Raw genomic sequence first — 17,694 nt, 5'->3', positions numbered from 1 at the left:
TAAAAGCTAATGTATAATATTTGACATGATACTATATTGTATATTTATGGACCATTAATGTAGAAGTTTCTAACCGAAACTAAATATTTCATTGTAAACATATAGAAAAACAAGGATTATAGAGTATTTTGAGAGAACGCAAAAAAAAGAGCCGATTCACGTTCCAAACTTTAAGCCATTTTCATTTTAAGTTTCCTTAATAAATATTCCCGCGTGTATACTATATCAGTACATTAACATAACATAATGTATTAAAAAAAAATAGTCAGATGGTACGTGGACTAATTACAAAATGCCTTCCGGGAGAGATCGTACCGCAATATCACAATCGGTTACTTACTTTGCATCAGTTTCGGGTTTTGAGAAATTTTATTACACTGCACGCTTACGCTCAAACGAGAAACCCCCGTGACAATATTATTATCACTTTATGTTGTGGATGGTAATGTGGATGATTGCGAATCGCAGCCGTCGAAAATATTTTAATTTTCAACGGCGCGGTTTGACGGCGTGCGCTTTTTAAACGTCGTTTCATCGACCATTATATGCTGTACACAAAACTCTGTGACGCAAATAAAGTAACGTCATCATCGTGCTCAACAGCTATTATTATTTATCGAGTATACGAGTCGTCGACTAAATTGTACAAATATTATGGTTGTTTTGAATTCGTCCACCTAGGTCACTCGAAAACGCTGTCCCGGAAATTTACGTGTAAAATAATGTACAATAACACGCATTGCATCAATATTATATAAAATTATGTACGCGACGACGTACCAATCATAACGGCCGCGCGGTTCGGTTGTACATTATCGGCGTTCGGCAAGTGGCGTTTCGTTTAATAGCACTTATATCGGCCCCGAAATATTTTGCGCGGCGTACACTTGGCTCGCTCGTAATGAAATTATAAGCTGTTGCGTCCGCCGGCGGGAGCGCAACTACCACCCGTCATCTGTACAGCAGTCACCCCCGCGTCGCAAGGTCCTATGTACGCAAAATTCGACAACATTTATAATATGATTGCATCGGCGTTACACGCTGTTTTCGAACTAAAATACGATAGAGTTCATATTTTAAAACGGGCGTGTACCTCTATACAGTCGTTTAAAACCATCGGACGCGTAATATTCGGAAACCGCGTGACGTTCGGCGAGCACGGCCGTTGTTTTACTCGAAACCGACCAAAGGACGGGCGGAAAACATGACGACGAAAATTTCGGCACACACAATGCGCATTGATAAAATATCACAAAGCGCGAAATCCATTAATATGTTATGGAAAATGTCTGCGTAACGGATCACCGGACACCATACAACTATAGTAATATTCACTGACTTTGCTCACTCCACGGTTTTTCATAATAATAAATTTATTCAAGGATTTTTAGATTTTTAGAATTTTACGATAGCGATAATCTACCTTTTCAAAGTAGATTATTTAGTGGATAATTCATGGAGACATTTTGTCGTGCCAAATTAAAAATTCGAACGAGTATAGAAGTTCTTCAGTTATTGAATTATACATAATATTATAAGGATAATAGTTTTTAAAAATGTTTTACTAGAATATAAAATAGATGTAATATCAGATTAAATATTTATTATACTTGGACCATTTTTATAAATTATTAAATTGTTATATAGGTTAATACGAATTATTACTAAAATTTTCAAAATACTATAACTCTCATATTTTCTAAACCTATTATAATAACGTATAATTATCAATAGTGCACAAAATTAAATAACAAAAAAAATACTTGTTAGAATTTTGTTACTAATACGTCAAAATTAAAAAAAAAAAATTGTTCACCAAATAATTTGCTGTATTAAAATGGTGTTGTTATTTGAAAAAACAGAAGTTCGTATTTAAAAATTATAATGCAATAATTGATCGAAAATAGGTATTAGGTACATCCAATGTGAATGACTAACGATAATCTGATTTGAAAAATAAATTAAATCTACCAAATGTATAGGTTTTTATTTCATCTATGTATCTATGTTGATTCACACAATAAATTTTAAAACGCCTATAAAATAATTTAATTCGGCAAAATAGCTAATTACAATTAATTATAGGTAATCCGATAACGACATAATTTACAATTTGTTGATTTTAGGAAATTTAGCTATTAACATATTTTTATTTATTTTGCACTTCATCCGTTTATTGCAATGTATTTTTGCAAAACTCCTATAATGTATTTTTAAATTCTGTATCATTCCAGAAACTATTATACAACTTTAATTTATTATTATCTGATTATTCATTCTGTTTATTATGTTTTCATTGTAATTATGTCAATTAAATTTATATAGATATAATGCATGTAATATTATAACGATTCACTTATTATTTATCTATAAAGTTATGTTACATAAATATATTTCTATTTTCTATAATACCATAATATTATAATTATTATTTTTAAATATATCCATTACATATTTTGTTACATATCTTTACTGGAACTCATGTTATTATGCGAACATGTAATCTTAGTTAATGTATATTTCAGTATATTACAGCTAATGAATGTATTCCAATAGACGTAGGTAAATTATTCACTTCTATACTCAAAATATCAATTTATGCAAATGCACTTGGTGAATAAAGTAAAACCAATTTCGTACAAAATGTCATATGTGAAACGTTCCATTACTCAAGTAGGAAATTGTATGTTCTAATCAAATTATTATAGAAGATTCACTTCTCTGTTTAAAGACGCGTTAAATATAAAAACTTATTGTATTTTTTGCTATTGTAATCCATATTCAATATAATATGTGACTATTTTTATTTTTATTATTATTTTTTTTTTATTATATTTTTTATAGTTCACATTTTGTTATTTTTTGTACGATTAAATACAACTTAATTTATATTAGTGTAACGCATTAAGATACAACAATATAAAATAATTATTTTTACACAATTTTTCTTTTCTATGTGTTAATATTAATAATTATTTAAATAAATGTGATACCAAGAAGTTACAGTATACAATGGTCCTTTTAATCAGCCGAGACTTAAGATTAAGCGAGACGATACATATTGTAAGTCCAAATAGCATAATAGCTGAACTTAGTATGTTCATGAAAGGGATTTCTCATTGTTCTGTCGCTGGATAAAATATATAGATATATGAGCTACACTTTTTTGGTGAACTTGGCTGTATTACCTTGACTCCTAAATTTACTATGCCTGCAAGAAAGAACAAACTAATTTACAAAGTTTGTTCACCTAAATATGATTTTCATTTAAATGTGTTTATACCTACAAGATTTCTTGGCAGGAGCTTAATTTTCGGTACAATAGTTAGATACTTACAGCTTGAAATACTTATTAACACATTATGTACACTTTAATAGAATCGTCATTATTATATTGGTCTATCTCTTTGAACCATGTTATAAATCTACATAATTGTTTATATTTTATCTATTAAAAATTGAACGGCCAAGGAAGAGCGATAACTTGGTAAAGTCATAATAATTAAAATATCTACAAAATAAAACAATTAAAATTTTGATTTTCCAAGCGAGTCAAAACATAAATCAAAATTTAAAATTTTATTTTATTACTGTAATATTCAATAATGTTAAAATGTATCAACTTTTCATTTTGAATGTTTGAAAAATTTTGAAAGATTTTTAAAATTTAACAATGCATATTGGTTTTAGAGAACATAAGCTATTACCGATGTAGTGAATACTCTGAGTACAACACAGCACTACGGAAGTTTAAAATAAGTATGTACCGATATTTAAAAAGGAGAATTAATGAAAAATAAAATGAGAAATTTTACTGGAAAATGTTCACCTCCTGTAGAGTTGTATTATTATAATATAATACTATTGTAAAACTTTCTTTTAAAAAACCGTTCTATTAAACATCGTGTTAGTCGTTAAAAAATCAACGAAAAATCGCAATCACATTTCTTCAAACGATTTTTGCAATATTTTGTTATGTATTGTGACTTAACTGGGATCATTTCATAATGGAAACAGCCGGATATAAACATGTTACCGAACAAATGTATTTTTTTCATAACGATACCGCAAAGTCGAAAACCATTTGAATTTGATACAAAAAAGCACAGGCAGTGAAATTCAAAAATGAACATAAAATCCATTAAGTCATATTGTAAAATATTGCTTCTGCATAATATATGAGCACTAAACATTAATAATTATAATAAAAATGAAAAAAGAACAAATAAAAGTCCGATTTGTGTTTTATTTGCATACAAATAATTACTGTTATTGACGTTGAATAATTTAAGGTATAATATCGTTTTTTTTTTTTGCTGGTATTTTCGTTTTTCAATTCCTCTTAATTGCGTACTACTTAAAAAAAATACATCGATATTTAGTAAAATATAATACAATTCACAGTGAGTAAAAATGTTTTAATAAACTTTACGCTATGACGTACGTAAATTATTGGTCTGCATAATGATCGACTGAAGAAAACGTCCATTAACACTGCAGCTGCTTCAATTTTCCAAACTCTATACCACTACTACGCAGTAAAGGATTTTGCAGAGAGCAACTTAGAAGTAAATAAGTAATTATATGTTTCATGAAATTAAATGGAGCGCACGTATACTCCATAGATTTGGCAAAATATTGACACTGTATTTCATTCGGTATTATTGAAGACCTTTAATATTAATTATTATAGGTATATACATCCCAACAAATAACATATTATATATGAATTAAAGTTAATAAACCCACACGTATGCTTCTTGCTTTCAAGTATATATTATAATTATAATTTTAAAAATATTCTTATTTTATCTTGTTACCAAAAGACTGAAAATTCAACAACACAATAAACAGCTGCGTTAATCTAAATTCTAAAGCAGTTAATGATGTTTTCTACAAATCTTCCTTTTAAATTTAAAAGACGTAAATTTTATGGTACAAACGACCAGTGTGCAAATCCAACCTTAATCTAACATTTTTTTTTTTACTATTATCGGCATGTAAAATATTTTAGATTGCAGCGTAATTATGTTGCACATAATTTTAATAATAATATAATTCAAATGATCGTTATCGTTTTCAGAACTGAATTAATATTTATAATAACGCTGTTGTGTATATAATACAATTTTAATTTTTAAAATATTGAGTTATTGAACAGTGGATCGTCAGACTTTGCACAACGATTTAATTTTTTATAATTTAGATATTATAGTATTATATACGTTCAGGTTTTGACTTTTAGATGCGAATCGGTTAAGACGGTCAGTTCCGCCTACAGTTGAAGATACTATATAGTCTCGTGGATCCACCACTTTTATTATAGTGTGTATTATTTGATGAGATGTGAACTATTTATTTTGAAATTTCCTGTAGAATAATAATTATTAAACTAAACCGATCGTTATGACAAAAGAAAATATTATGCGGAAAATTATGATGGAAATTACGGTGCTTATGAAACTCAATTTATCGAGTACACGCACGTTTGCTCGCACGCCACACTCACACACGCGTTCACACTAGTTTATTCAATACATTATATACGAGGGGAAGACGGCTCCAAAGTGATTTTCCGATAACACGTGACTGTTTAAATTTAAACGTGTCATGACTATTAATATTGCACGAGCACAATTTTTCGTACGTAAAACGGAACGAATGAAAATAGAACGACTGCAATGAATAAGACTTAGTATAGTCATTACAGACTAGAGAATGCCTTAAAATTAAAATGAGTATAACTTGAATAAAGAATCACTTCGTAATTATTAGACCAGTTGTTCCTTATGTTTTTGAGATACAACAACCAAAAAAGAAAAGATGAAGAAAAAAGCAATCCTCGAAAGAAGAATACGGACAAAAGAGAATAAGAAACACAATAAAATTACAACAGCTAAATTAAGAACCCGAAATAAAAACAGTACTGCGATGTAGAAGAATTGCATTGACTGGTCATTCGACACATATATCGAGTTGTTTAATGGAACTAACCTTAAAATGGAAATGTAATAGAACATGACCACTATAAGCAGACCATCATAAAGGGGGATAGAAAAAGTCGAAAAAAGATCTAGTGAAAATGGGAAGACACGATGGAGAAACATAAGCACAATATACTACATGAGTAAATGGAAGGAGGTATGTGTTGTAGTAAAATGCATCGATGGGTTATGAAAAACTGATAAAGAAGAGAGAAAGAGAGAGCGGATTGAGTCAAATACCTCGATTAATTATACTGTGGTAAGTACGCAGTGTGTATCCATATCTTTTCTTTTTTTTTTGTACAGTTTGGGCCATAAAAAAGCTCAAAAAAGTTTTATACGGCTTCTCTCTTGACTGAAAATTTAACAGGAAATATAATTCGGAGGTGAAGTTATTGTTTTGAAATTTCTCAGTTTTTTGTTTTGGTATCTTGCAGTTAAATTAACATTAAATAAATACAAGAGTATTTTTTCTGACTATTTTTGGGTAAATACTCAAAGTTTCTTCAAGAAAAAAATATATTTTTCCAGTAAGTTATTGATAATTTATAAATTTGTATCATTCAAAGACTTTTGTATCACATATTAATAATTATTCTTGATATTGCTATATTTTATTTAAAGATAATTGATAATATACGCCGTAAACCGTACATAAATATTTTGTTTTTGTATTACGTTCTAATCATGTTTTCAGAAGGATGAAGTACATTTGTTAATCTCATTTTTAAATATATTCTAATATTTTTAATTGTGTACAAATGACTCAACTCACGTGACAGTATACTATACTAATACTATATAGTATACAAGAATATATTCATGTTGTTGATAAAAATTGTTTATCTTATAATGCTAAGTATGTTTTTTTGAAAAAAAAATATATGTAACGTATTCAAAGAATAGAATGATTTATAAATTTACTTTGTTAAAATATTTTCTCGTTGTTCAAATGTTTGATTTTACAATAAAATGGGATAGGTATTCAAATAGTTTTAAAATATTAATTAAATTGTTTTGGTAATTAATTAAAATATTCCCATGCTAAAATTAAATAAATATTTCATTATTAACTAAGTATAAGTCCCTCTGAAGCCAAACAATTACCAGAATTGAGATAATAATGTTATTATTATTATTAGTTCTATAGTGTAAGTTAAGGTAATAAATTATTTTACTTATATTTTGCTGAATTTTTATTGTTTGAGTATTATATATTTATTGTGTAATATATAAAATAAAAGGGAAAATTGGGTAACCATCCTGATATATACTGAAAATTATATAGTAACTTCGTTATTGAGTTGATCGTTATGATATATTATGTAATATGTGTATAATTTAATTTCGATGTTAAATCATTTCATCCTATCGTTATCGTTACGTGATTTCGTAAAAGTTTAAGATTCAGAAACTTATAACATAATTTACTGTAATAACGCTTCCAGTATTCTCAATATTTATTTGAAGGAAAACTTAGTGTTGAATTTTTAACCTTAGACATCAATAAAACAATTTGACGAATTTTCAACTATAAAATTAAAAGCAAATTTATTTGCGATATTGACATAATATTTTGTAAAAATTTTAAGACTTTAAACGTTAAAAAACAATTGTGACTAACGACTTTTGATTTTTTTTTTTTAACTACAATAAGAGCAACTTTTAAGAAACCTTGTATTCAATTTTCAAGTTTTTTCAAAATCTTTTTATCGACAATTTAAAAAAAAAATACTTAGAAAATTTAACTGTGTATAGATAAAAAAAATATAAACTTTTGGTGAAAATTTCAAGAATTTACAGTGATTCGTTTTTGAGTAACAATTCTATACAATTTTATTGAAAACTAGTTTTGGTAAAAATTCCAATTTTCCGTCACTTTTTTTGTTTTCCCTGAATTTTTTGAAAACTTCTGGAAACTTCTTACTTTTGACCTCTATAATACACCAAAGATATACCTTTGCCATCGGAAACTTCCCCTCAAGTTATAAATTGAAACATTATTTCGACAAGTTGTAGTATACACAGATGAAAAAACGAAAAAAAAAAACAATCATCATTGGAAAATCAATTTACTCATCATTTCGTTCATAATCTAAAAACATATTTTTCTAAAGACTTGTTTTATGTTAAAATGTCTTGACATTTCTTAATTTTTTTTTCGTTTACCCCTACTGTTTTGTAAAGTTTTGAACATTTTTAATTTTGTCCTTTCAAAAGTAAAAGAGCTAATTTTTTATCTGAAACCATCCTCAGAGTTAAAAATCAAATCATTCTTTTACTTCTACTTGTCATGCATAAAGAATAAAGATAAATATAATCACAGCATTGAAAAATACGTTTAAATTAAAATATATTCATCGCTCCACTTAGAATCTAAAAAATCTGTTAATATTGTTATAAGAAAATAACTAATAAAAGTTTTTGATTATTATGATTTTTTTTTCTTAATTTCAGCAATAGTAATAAAATCGATTAACAATGCGAAAAATGTGTGCCATAAAATAAATTGTATTTTTGTTGTTTTGCGGTACAAAGTGCCAGAAATTCTTTGTGATGTTGTTCAACCTTACGATAAAGTATGAAAATACATCATAATTGATATATATTTGTTAATATTTCGAAATACACCGTTTTTACATTCCTTGCTTATCAAAAAATAAACTAATAAAAGAAAAATAATACTATCAACATAATAGTTGATTATCATCATTATAACAAACCAATTCTTTACAGTATATAAGCTGCATTCTGTAATTATTATACATTTAACCTAACATTACGTTTCTGATGGACATTGTTTAAAATCTGAATCTAATATAAAGACTATTTAGCTACAACAATTAAATATTTAAGTATCCATGGTTTTAATTAATTTAGAAAAAAATACGAATAAAATTAATTTCACATTCTCACAACTTTATACATTTAATTGAAGTTTATTATAACCAATTGTTTATTTACGCATGATGGACAACAATTCTATTGATTGTAAAAATGTGAGTAAAAGTTATTAGTACATACTGAAAATCATGTAGTATACAATTGTCCACAGATAATTTTATTGAATGTAAATAAGTTATTACTCACTCGTTTTAACTGTCATTGTTAACTTAAAAACTTACAATTTATTGTAATAGGTATTTTTTAGAAGAGTAATGTAGTACAGTACTATTAAGTTTTGAAGTACATTTAAAGAAACTTATTTATATTACATTATAAAAGTTCACAATACCACCTATTAGATTATAGCTGAAATTTTTTTAAATTAAACAAACGTATTATAATACTCTCATAATGTTTCAAATATTTCTTATTGTCAAAACAATATTTATAATTATCATACTAAGCACATAGAGATATTATTATATTATTTAATAGCACTGCAGCCATAGAATATTCAATTTAACTATGTATTATTTCTCAATGACAATAACTAATGGGTAATATTATATTAGCAGTTTGCAAATTTTTACGGTTATTATAAATATTATATTAGGGTACAAGCTAGTTTTTTTTCAGTTAAACTTTTAACAGTGAACTTATAGTTGTCAGCGCGAATTAGTTTTAACATACATGTATCATCAATCTATAGTAACTTAATTAGTTTTTCATTATTTTAATAATCTAAAAACATATAACATGATACAAATTACAACTTAAAGTTATGAAAGTTATTTTGCAACCGTTATATTAATATATAAATAATACATTGCATAATGTTAATGTTTCATCATTCATAATTAGCAATAAGCGATCAGATAATTTTTTCCATTATTTTAAAACTCCAAAAATCCATAGTCTTCACATTTAAGAACAAAATACTTAAATACAGAAATGAACATTATAAATATATGCTTATATTTTATAATACATTTTTAAATTTATAGTTTATTTTACTATGAACCATATTCGATGAATATTAGACAAAAAGATATAATTATATTTATCTAATTCGAGCTTAGTTAATTAAAATTACATTATATGAAACAACTGATGTGTTATAACACGAATACCTTTAAATTTAAATATAATCAATATTTAATATGATATTAAATCAAGTGAAACATACGTAGGAAATTATAAATACTTAAAATAATATTATCGTTTGAAGTTTTAATAATATATTTATGAATAAGTTTATTAATAAGAATATATAATATTTTATTTGTAAGCGACCGGAGAAATAAATATAAATGTTATTATTCATTCGTATAATTTTCATAACTGATATAATTTTAATAATCAACAGGAATTTCATGTATATATGAATGAATTATTGCAAAAATTCATTTTTAATATCGCCGGAAAGAGACATAACAACACATAGTGTTTGAATACAAAATTGTTGATGTTTAATCCATTTAAATATAAACTTTCTACAGAAAAATAAAAATAATCAAATGTATTCAAATAAGAAAACGAAAACGTCTTTTTTTATACATCTATATAAATAACTTCGTTCGTTTGTAATAATTTATATATATTTTTTTTTTTTTATTTTAAAAATTTATTAGATTTCATTAAATTTTACGATTAAAAAAAAACTTCAAGTTCACTTTTAAAAATTACCGTTTTAGTTTTGTTAACCCTATGGTTATGTTACGTATACTGTATACATACAAATTTAAATATATAACTAGATTTCGGTTTTTAATTTTCATTTAAAGTAAGTTTTTATGAATTTTAATATATTTTTATATTAGTGCAATTACAAAAACTTATAAAATAAAATTGTTTTAAAATATAAGTATAAATAACGATGTGTTAGCTACGACTACTTTAAATGATTAAACAAATAATGTTACAGCCAAATTTTGTAGACTGGACGGCTTTTCAATTGTATTTAGAACGCAAGGGAGTGGTATCGGTTATAACAGATGCACTATCTAGTTTGTTCAATGAAAAACCTTCACCAAAAAACGTTTATCAGTAAATATTTTAATTTTTTTTTTTTTTAATTACACAATGTGAACATAACGAATTAATTCAAAACATAATAATACAATTTCTATCTTCAATCAAATTATTCTGTAATATTTACTTGCCAATGCACATGACAAGGATATGATATTACCATATAATTTGATATCAATACAGTTTCACTTATTCTTAAAAACAACACCAATCTCATGGAAAGCTATTAAAAATAAAATTGTCTAAATGTACATTTACACCCGAATTCTCTCCTTGCTCAAAAGTATGGTAGCAAAATTTCTGTTAGTATATCTTGGTCTAACATTAACTTGTTGACAAGCATGGGTCCCTTTCATACAATGTATAAGTATTTTACTTTAAAATGTTCTCTTACATTTTCTAAATTATTTACATTTAATAATATATATATATATTAGACTTAAATAAAATTAAAATTTTCCAAATTATTATTATGCTACAAAAGTTAATTAATATCAATTCACACATCTTTAACCAAAAAAATTAAAACCATGCATTATTTTTAAAAAATAAATACAATTATATTAACCTTTTTGCTAAAATTTTTTTTTTTTTTTTTGAAAGATACAGAAGGATTCATATATTATTCAAGTAATTGAATTGTTTTGATATAGGCTCTGAACGCCAATATCAAAAATAAATAAACGAATCCATAAACCATTTGTACCCAATTATTTTTCAACATTACCAGTTACTCGTACTTTAAATTTTAACAAAAGTAAACTGCGTATCGATGGATACAAATAATATGTGTATATTTCGTGTAACCATAGCATATTTTATGAGCTTCAATATAGGTTCTGAAGACATAACCACCTTAATAGGTATACTTCTATAAACACTTAGAACATTTAAACATTTTGCATTTTAATTAAAATTTCTTTGATTGTAAGTTTTCCACTCGAAGAATTAAGCAGGTATATCTAATATACCGAATAGTCTTGTCAAGTTTTCATGAAAATATAATTTTTTGTTTAATATTTATATAGACAATTCAGAAGCAATAAATAATTAATATAATTAAGTCTGAAAGAAATGCGCTATAAAAAAAAAAAAAAAAATGTTTTTTTAGATATTGTATTAAAAATATTTTGTCCATTAAAATATTAAAATAAGTTTGAAATTATGTTTTACCAACCACATACCCTCGGTTAATTTAAATTAAATTTTTCATTGAAGTAATTAAAAAAAAATATGTGAATAAGTTTATTTAATGTGCCCCGAAAGCATTACCATATCATTTATTTTAGTAGTGTGTTTTTATATTAACGTTTGAATTCGTTAAAATATTTAACAATTTAACTTTTTTTTTTGTTTAGCTTGTTTCGGTATTTAATATTTATTTAATAAAAAATAATATTAAATTAAAAAAATAATAATCTATTTATGATGATATTATGAATATTATATTATATATATTTTTTTTGTTATTAGCTTTAAATTATTAGATCTTAATTTATTCGAAGTTTATACAAAATTTCACACATTCGTAACATTCTTTCTAAATTATGTTCTTTACATAAATTTTAAGGACATCATGTTAGATTGATACATACTTAATTTTATAACAGCGTATTAATGAAAATCTTATATTAATTTCACTACACTTAAAATCGGGACTGGAAAACATTTATAAAACTCTTTTATGAACTACTATAATTAGATTTTAAAACACTTTTATCACATATAGTTAATATTATTTTTCAAGTATATAATATGGTGCCTATCCTTTAATATAGGTCTTACAAAATAATATTTTTTAATGATTTTTTATTTTTTATAACACACATTACGTAGTATATTGTACTTATTTATATTACATTGCAGCGTACAATATAATATCCTGATTCTCTATAAAATTAAATAGTTTAAAGACGATTCTTTGAATTTATGTAGCATAGATATCCATAGTTATTGCAATGAAATAACATTTTTGTTCATTCATACCTCTACAGTAAATATGTTACATCTAATAAAATATATCAATAAGTATATAGCTTACTGTTACAAAAACAACCAAAAAGATTTTCCTTAAGTGTTCTATACGTTCATCGCCATTATAGGTCATAATAATTATTAATGTGATGTTATAATGTTATGGAAACGAAACTATACATTTAAAAATGTCAAAATTTTTCGATTTCATATTGTCTTAAAAATGTTTGTGGTCGGCCAACCAATGGGGACAATGCTTTATAGTATGGTACTGTCACCATTAAGCTTTATAATTGGCGACTAAACTAATTGAAAATCGTCTTACCGATCCCCTTATACTTTAATGTAGGTATTTGTTCTGTAAGCTCGGAGGTCATTCAGTGAGTGAAATGAAACATCAGTTAAAGAAATTGAAAAGTAAAATCAGAAAGACGTCTCGTGAAATTGAAACAGTGACCGACGAAATCGAACATCTGTCACTCATCCGGGACAACCACCTAAAGTTTAGCGTGTATAAGGATTTTGTAGACAGGAAACGCGCGGAAAATCAAACAATTAAAAAATCAAATTATTGAAAACTGCGTCACAACCGTGTTTTGAGTATCAGTAGTTGTAAGACGTAGTTTATTTCATAACAATAATCTAATTTGACGTTGAAATGTCAAAATATGTTTAAAACGATGGAAAACTATTCACCTCATTCTCTCTCACTATATTTTGTAAATATAAAGTTAAAAGGTTAATAGTAATACGCATGTATATGTATAGTACACGGTTTAATACGTATTGATACTCTTCGGCGTTCGTGCATATAAAAAAGACTCGTTCGTGTTTGAATTACAATAGTACTATGATGTATTTTTCGTACTCAGTATACATATTTATAAACACTCTACACTCCGCGAATCGGTAAAAAAATAATACAATGAATGGTTTTCATAAAACATAATATTATTAAAATAATTTAATATAAGACGAGCATGGCTCATGTGAAATAACACTCAATTCGAAACACGTTTGGTATTTAATTAAAACATAATAATAGAAAACCATTTTAATTTATATATATATTGATGTAGGCGTGTAAAGCGCAGAACAAGATATTTTATTGCAGTGTTGATAAACAGTACAGTTAGTGTTATTTTCGTTAATCCCATTTGTATTTATTACTCGACACGTACCTATGAGTTTAAACGTGTTCTATAGCGTTTAAAATAAGTTGGATTACCGAGTGACAGACATTCACCGAATTGCGTTTAGTATATCGTACCTACTACAGTTAGTGTAATATCGTTGAATACAAAAAAACAATTTTAATTGATTAAAAATTCATCCTTAACATAGCGTGTTTAATTAGTTACTAGCTGCGGACAATTCTAAACAACTGTGAGATGGACTTACGACGACGTTTAATCACGAATAACGCCAAGTACGTTTTTGAGATTCATAAACATTTTCACACGCACTCAGTTGAGTAAACTATTTTAATTAAAACAAATATTTAACAATATTTCCAAGTTTAGAGTGTATTTTTCTTTTTCAAATTGCTCGCGTGCGTTATTTTAATATTCGAATTACCTCTAGTAGCGTATACGCTGTATTTTCGTGAATTTCAAACACACAATGAACTAACCCACTCTGAAACGTAGATACCCACATTGGTCGGATTGAAAAATTGGTAATCGTAAAACACGGTACATGCATTGTAAGATATCAAAGCATAATGTTCACGGAATACCATATTAGTCACGGTTACATTTGGCATGATAAAAATCTTGTTTTACCCGTTTCGTTGGAAATTTAACGTAATGTAAATGAAAGGTTGGGTATGTTGAAAAAACCGATACCCGCCTTCTTATAATTCTTCAATTATTTACGCAATTTAAGTATTTAAATTTTCTAGTTAAGGTAATGTACGAATGTTATAAGCCAGTTCACATAGGGTCGAGTATACGTATAATACCATAAAAGAATTTTTAAAGTACCTACGTTTAAATACTGCAATAGGATATTGTGTGTTTTGCATTTAAATGTTCAATAAATCGAAATTTCGACAAACATGGAAATGAATGTACTGGTAAACTATATTATTATACATATAACATGTTTTTTTAAGTTTTCTTTAATATTAAAAAACGGATATTGATATAATGTATGTATAGTATGCTTGCTGGTTATTATATTATGATTGGTAACTTATAAAATAAAAAAAGAAAGACAAATTTAATATATTTTACAAATTTTTGAAAACCGCGTACATGGTACACTAGTTTTTTTTAACCTAAACATAATTACGTTCGTCGAAACACCGTCGTGTATAATGCTATACCAACAGTATCATTAATCCTGTATTATGTTAAATATCGATTGCATATAATATTGACGCCACGCGTAAAACAACACTATACGTACATCGTTATAATATATTTCGGTAAACGCTATTTTGATGAGGAGGGCATTAAAAATAATCGTGTAAGTATTGAAAAATCGAAATCCGAAGCAATGGGAAACACTGAAGCGTTGGAAAAATAACGATATTGGTATTAACCTGTATGCAAAAAAAACCGTTCAAACCGTTTTTTTTCCACCATGAAACGGTGAGACCGGCTAACGACACAAGCTATTCAAGGAATAAAATCTATCAAAGTAATAACGCGTGTTATAGGCGTACTATATAGGTACTAAACCTATGCGATATTATTACAATAACAATATAATGTGTTTGACGGGTGCATTGATTACACAAAATTTAATGATGGAGAGATCGCTAGACGCTGGAGAGCTCACCAAACAGCTGCTCACGGGAAAATTGTGTCAGGCCCGAATACGAAAAAAAAATTTTTTTTTTAAATGATTGTTTTTTCTTTTTATTAGTTATCATTATTTATTTTTGTTTTTATTTCGTTACATGCTATACGTTGCATTTTAGTAACCGCGTTGTTTCCTCTGAATTCATAAAGCGACTTTTCAAAATCATTATTTGGTGACCTACGATTGGTTTAGGTAGTTAATGTGGTGGAGATATTTCTGACAATATTTTACTATAAAACGTTTATTATGATACTCGTGACCCTCCATCCATATGATATATTAGCACAATATATAGTTCTGCAGACAGTATAAGGGACCGATTACATATATGCGTTTTATAACGGATTAATCCAGGGGTCTCCAAAGTTTTTTATTCAAGGGCCAAAAAAAATATCATCATCTCTAAGTGGGCCAAAAGTTTATACACATACATTGTAACACATTAACACATACAATTTTTAATTTTTAAATGTTGGATATACCATCTTGTATATTTATTATCCTACAAGGGCCGTGGGCCGGTTAAAATTTGTTCGAGGGCCGTAGTTTGGAGATCCCTGGATTAATCGATTGACACCCGCGTTCTTAGTTTACCATATCTATCAGATGTTAAGGATGATGGTTTTAGGCTATTTTCTGAATTCAGTGAGTGGTCGCAGAGCTACCTAATTTAAGTTTTTTCGGTCGATTGCCATTAGTTGTAAACTATCATGCTTGTTAATGGTAGTTATAGTAGTACGCATATATGTAATGAGCGTATTGTATTTAAGAAAAAAAGGTAACGAAGAACATTAGGAATACGAGAAAAGAGAGTTAATTTATTCATAGAATTTTGTAATCGTTATCTTTGATGATTGAGCTAATTTTTTAGGTTTTTAAAACGAATTAACCGAATAATTGAACAAATTATTAGATTACGAGCTATATATGTTTTCGTTAAGTTATCTCATTGGTTACTTGTAAATGATCCTAGGGTCTCTGGTGATCTAAAAAGACAAACCATACAGTTTTATTTCAGTACACCTGTTGCTGCATAAATATTGTAATATAATGTAAAACAGTTGCCGTTGTTGAGTTGTCCCGTGCACAGAAATGATAACTAATAAGTAGCAATAATCTCTCCGGAGAGCGATTCTATGAACTATTATATTGCGATGTTAAATATGACGATGCAAAGACCACGTGCGTTTTTGAACGAACAGTGCTACATTATGTGTACGTAAAAATAACAGTACGAATAGGTAGTTCATGTAATGTACGCTGAGCACCGACGACCGTCTCCGGGAACGGGGACGGCAACTCTATTTTTATAGTTCGATAATAAGTGGTATTCTTTCGAGAACCGGTGGTGGGAGAGGGTCTGATCGTCACGTTAATGTGGCAGGTGAAAAGCATAGTTTGAAATTGGTAAAACGTTTCTCATGAAAAAAAGCGAAATCCAGTAAGTAAAAAATAAAATAATAAAACAGGGATTTCACGCACAATAGAACGTCTGGAGTTTATAACCCGGGGTGTTTAATGAAGTTTTTAATTGAACCACGCACATACATAATAGTAATATACGTAGACCACCCGCAATACTACTACAATAATAGTAATAATAATAATATTCAATATGACAAGGGCAAACCGTGGCAGAGTAAAAATTAATTGCCAAACACCCCGGTCGACCACTTGGAAATCCTCCATTTCACACTTTTCCCCATCCCCCCTCAACCATTCTCAGCATATAACATCTTTCATTTATTGTCCATCAATCCTCTCTCTTTCTCTCACACGCAAACACGCACACATGCACATACACACGACACCAGCACTGCCATCACCATCATAATGGATCCTTTATAAAACTTGCCCAGGAAAAGTTTTAACAGCGACCTTTCCAGTAATTAGCTCTAAACCCATACGCACGTATATACACACACGAGCGGTAACAATAAGAAAACCAACCTTTATAGCACTCGTTATAATCGATTTTGTCGTCGTCCTAAATTTCTAGCACATTCGC

General features: G+C 27.5%; 2 protein-coding genes across 8 annotated transcripts in view; one reads left to right on the top strand and one right to left on the bottom strand.

The window, feature by feature from the left end:
• The window catches only part of LOC114129527 (adenylate cyclase type 5), a 178,608-nt gene that overhangs the window by 55,231 nt on the left and 105,683 nt on the right, over positions 1–17,694 (bottom strand). The window lies entirely within an intron of this gene.
• On the top strand, positions 8,857–13,453 carry LOC126549731 (uncharacterized). Its single transcript, XM_050199951.1, has 3 exons — positions 8,857–8,983; positions 10,795–10,916; positions 13,225–13,453. Exons 1-3 carry the CDS (start codon positions 8,951–8,953, stop codon positions 13,448–13,450), a joined length of 381 nt encoding a protein of 126 aa, XP_050055908.1. The 5' UTR covers positions 8,857–8,950; the 3' UTR covers positions 13,451–13,453.

This window comes from Aphis gossypii, chromosome 2 (assembly GCF_020184175.1).
Source record: "Aphis gossypii isolate Hap1 chromosome 2, ASM2018417v2, whole genome shotgun sequence".
Lineage (NCBI taxonomy): Eukaryota > Metazoa > Arthropoda > Insecta > Hemiptera > Aphididae > Aphis > Aphis gossypii.
Note: the sequence above shows the minus strand (reverse complement) of the source record. Positions and strands in the feature narration are given on the sequence as shown.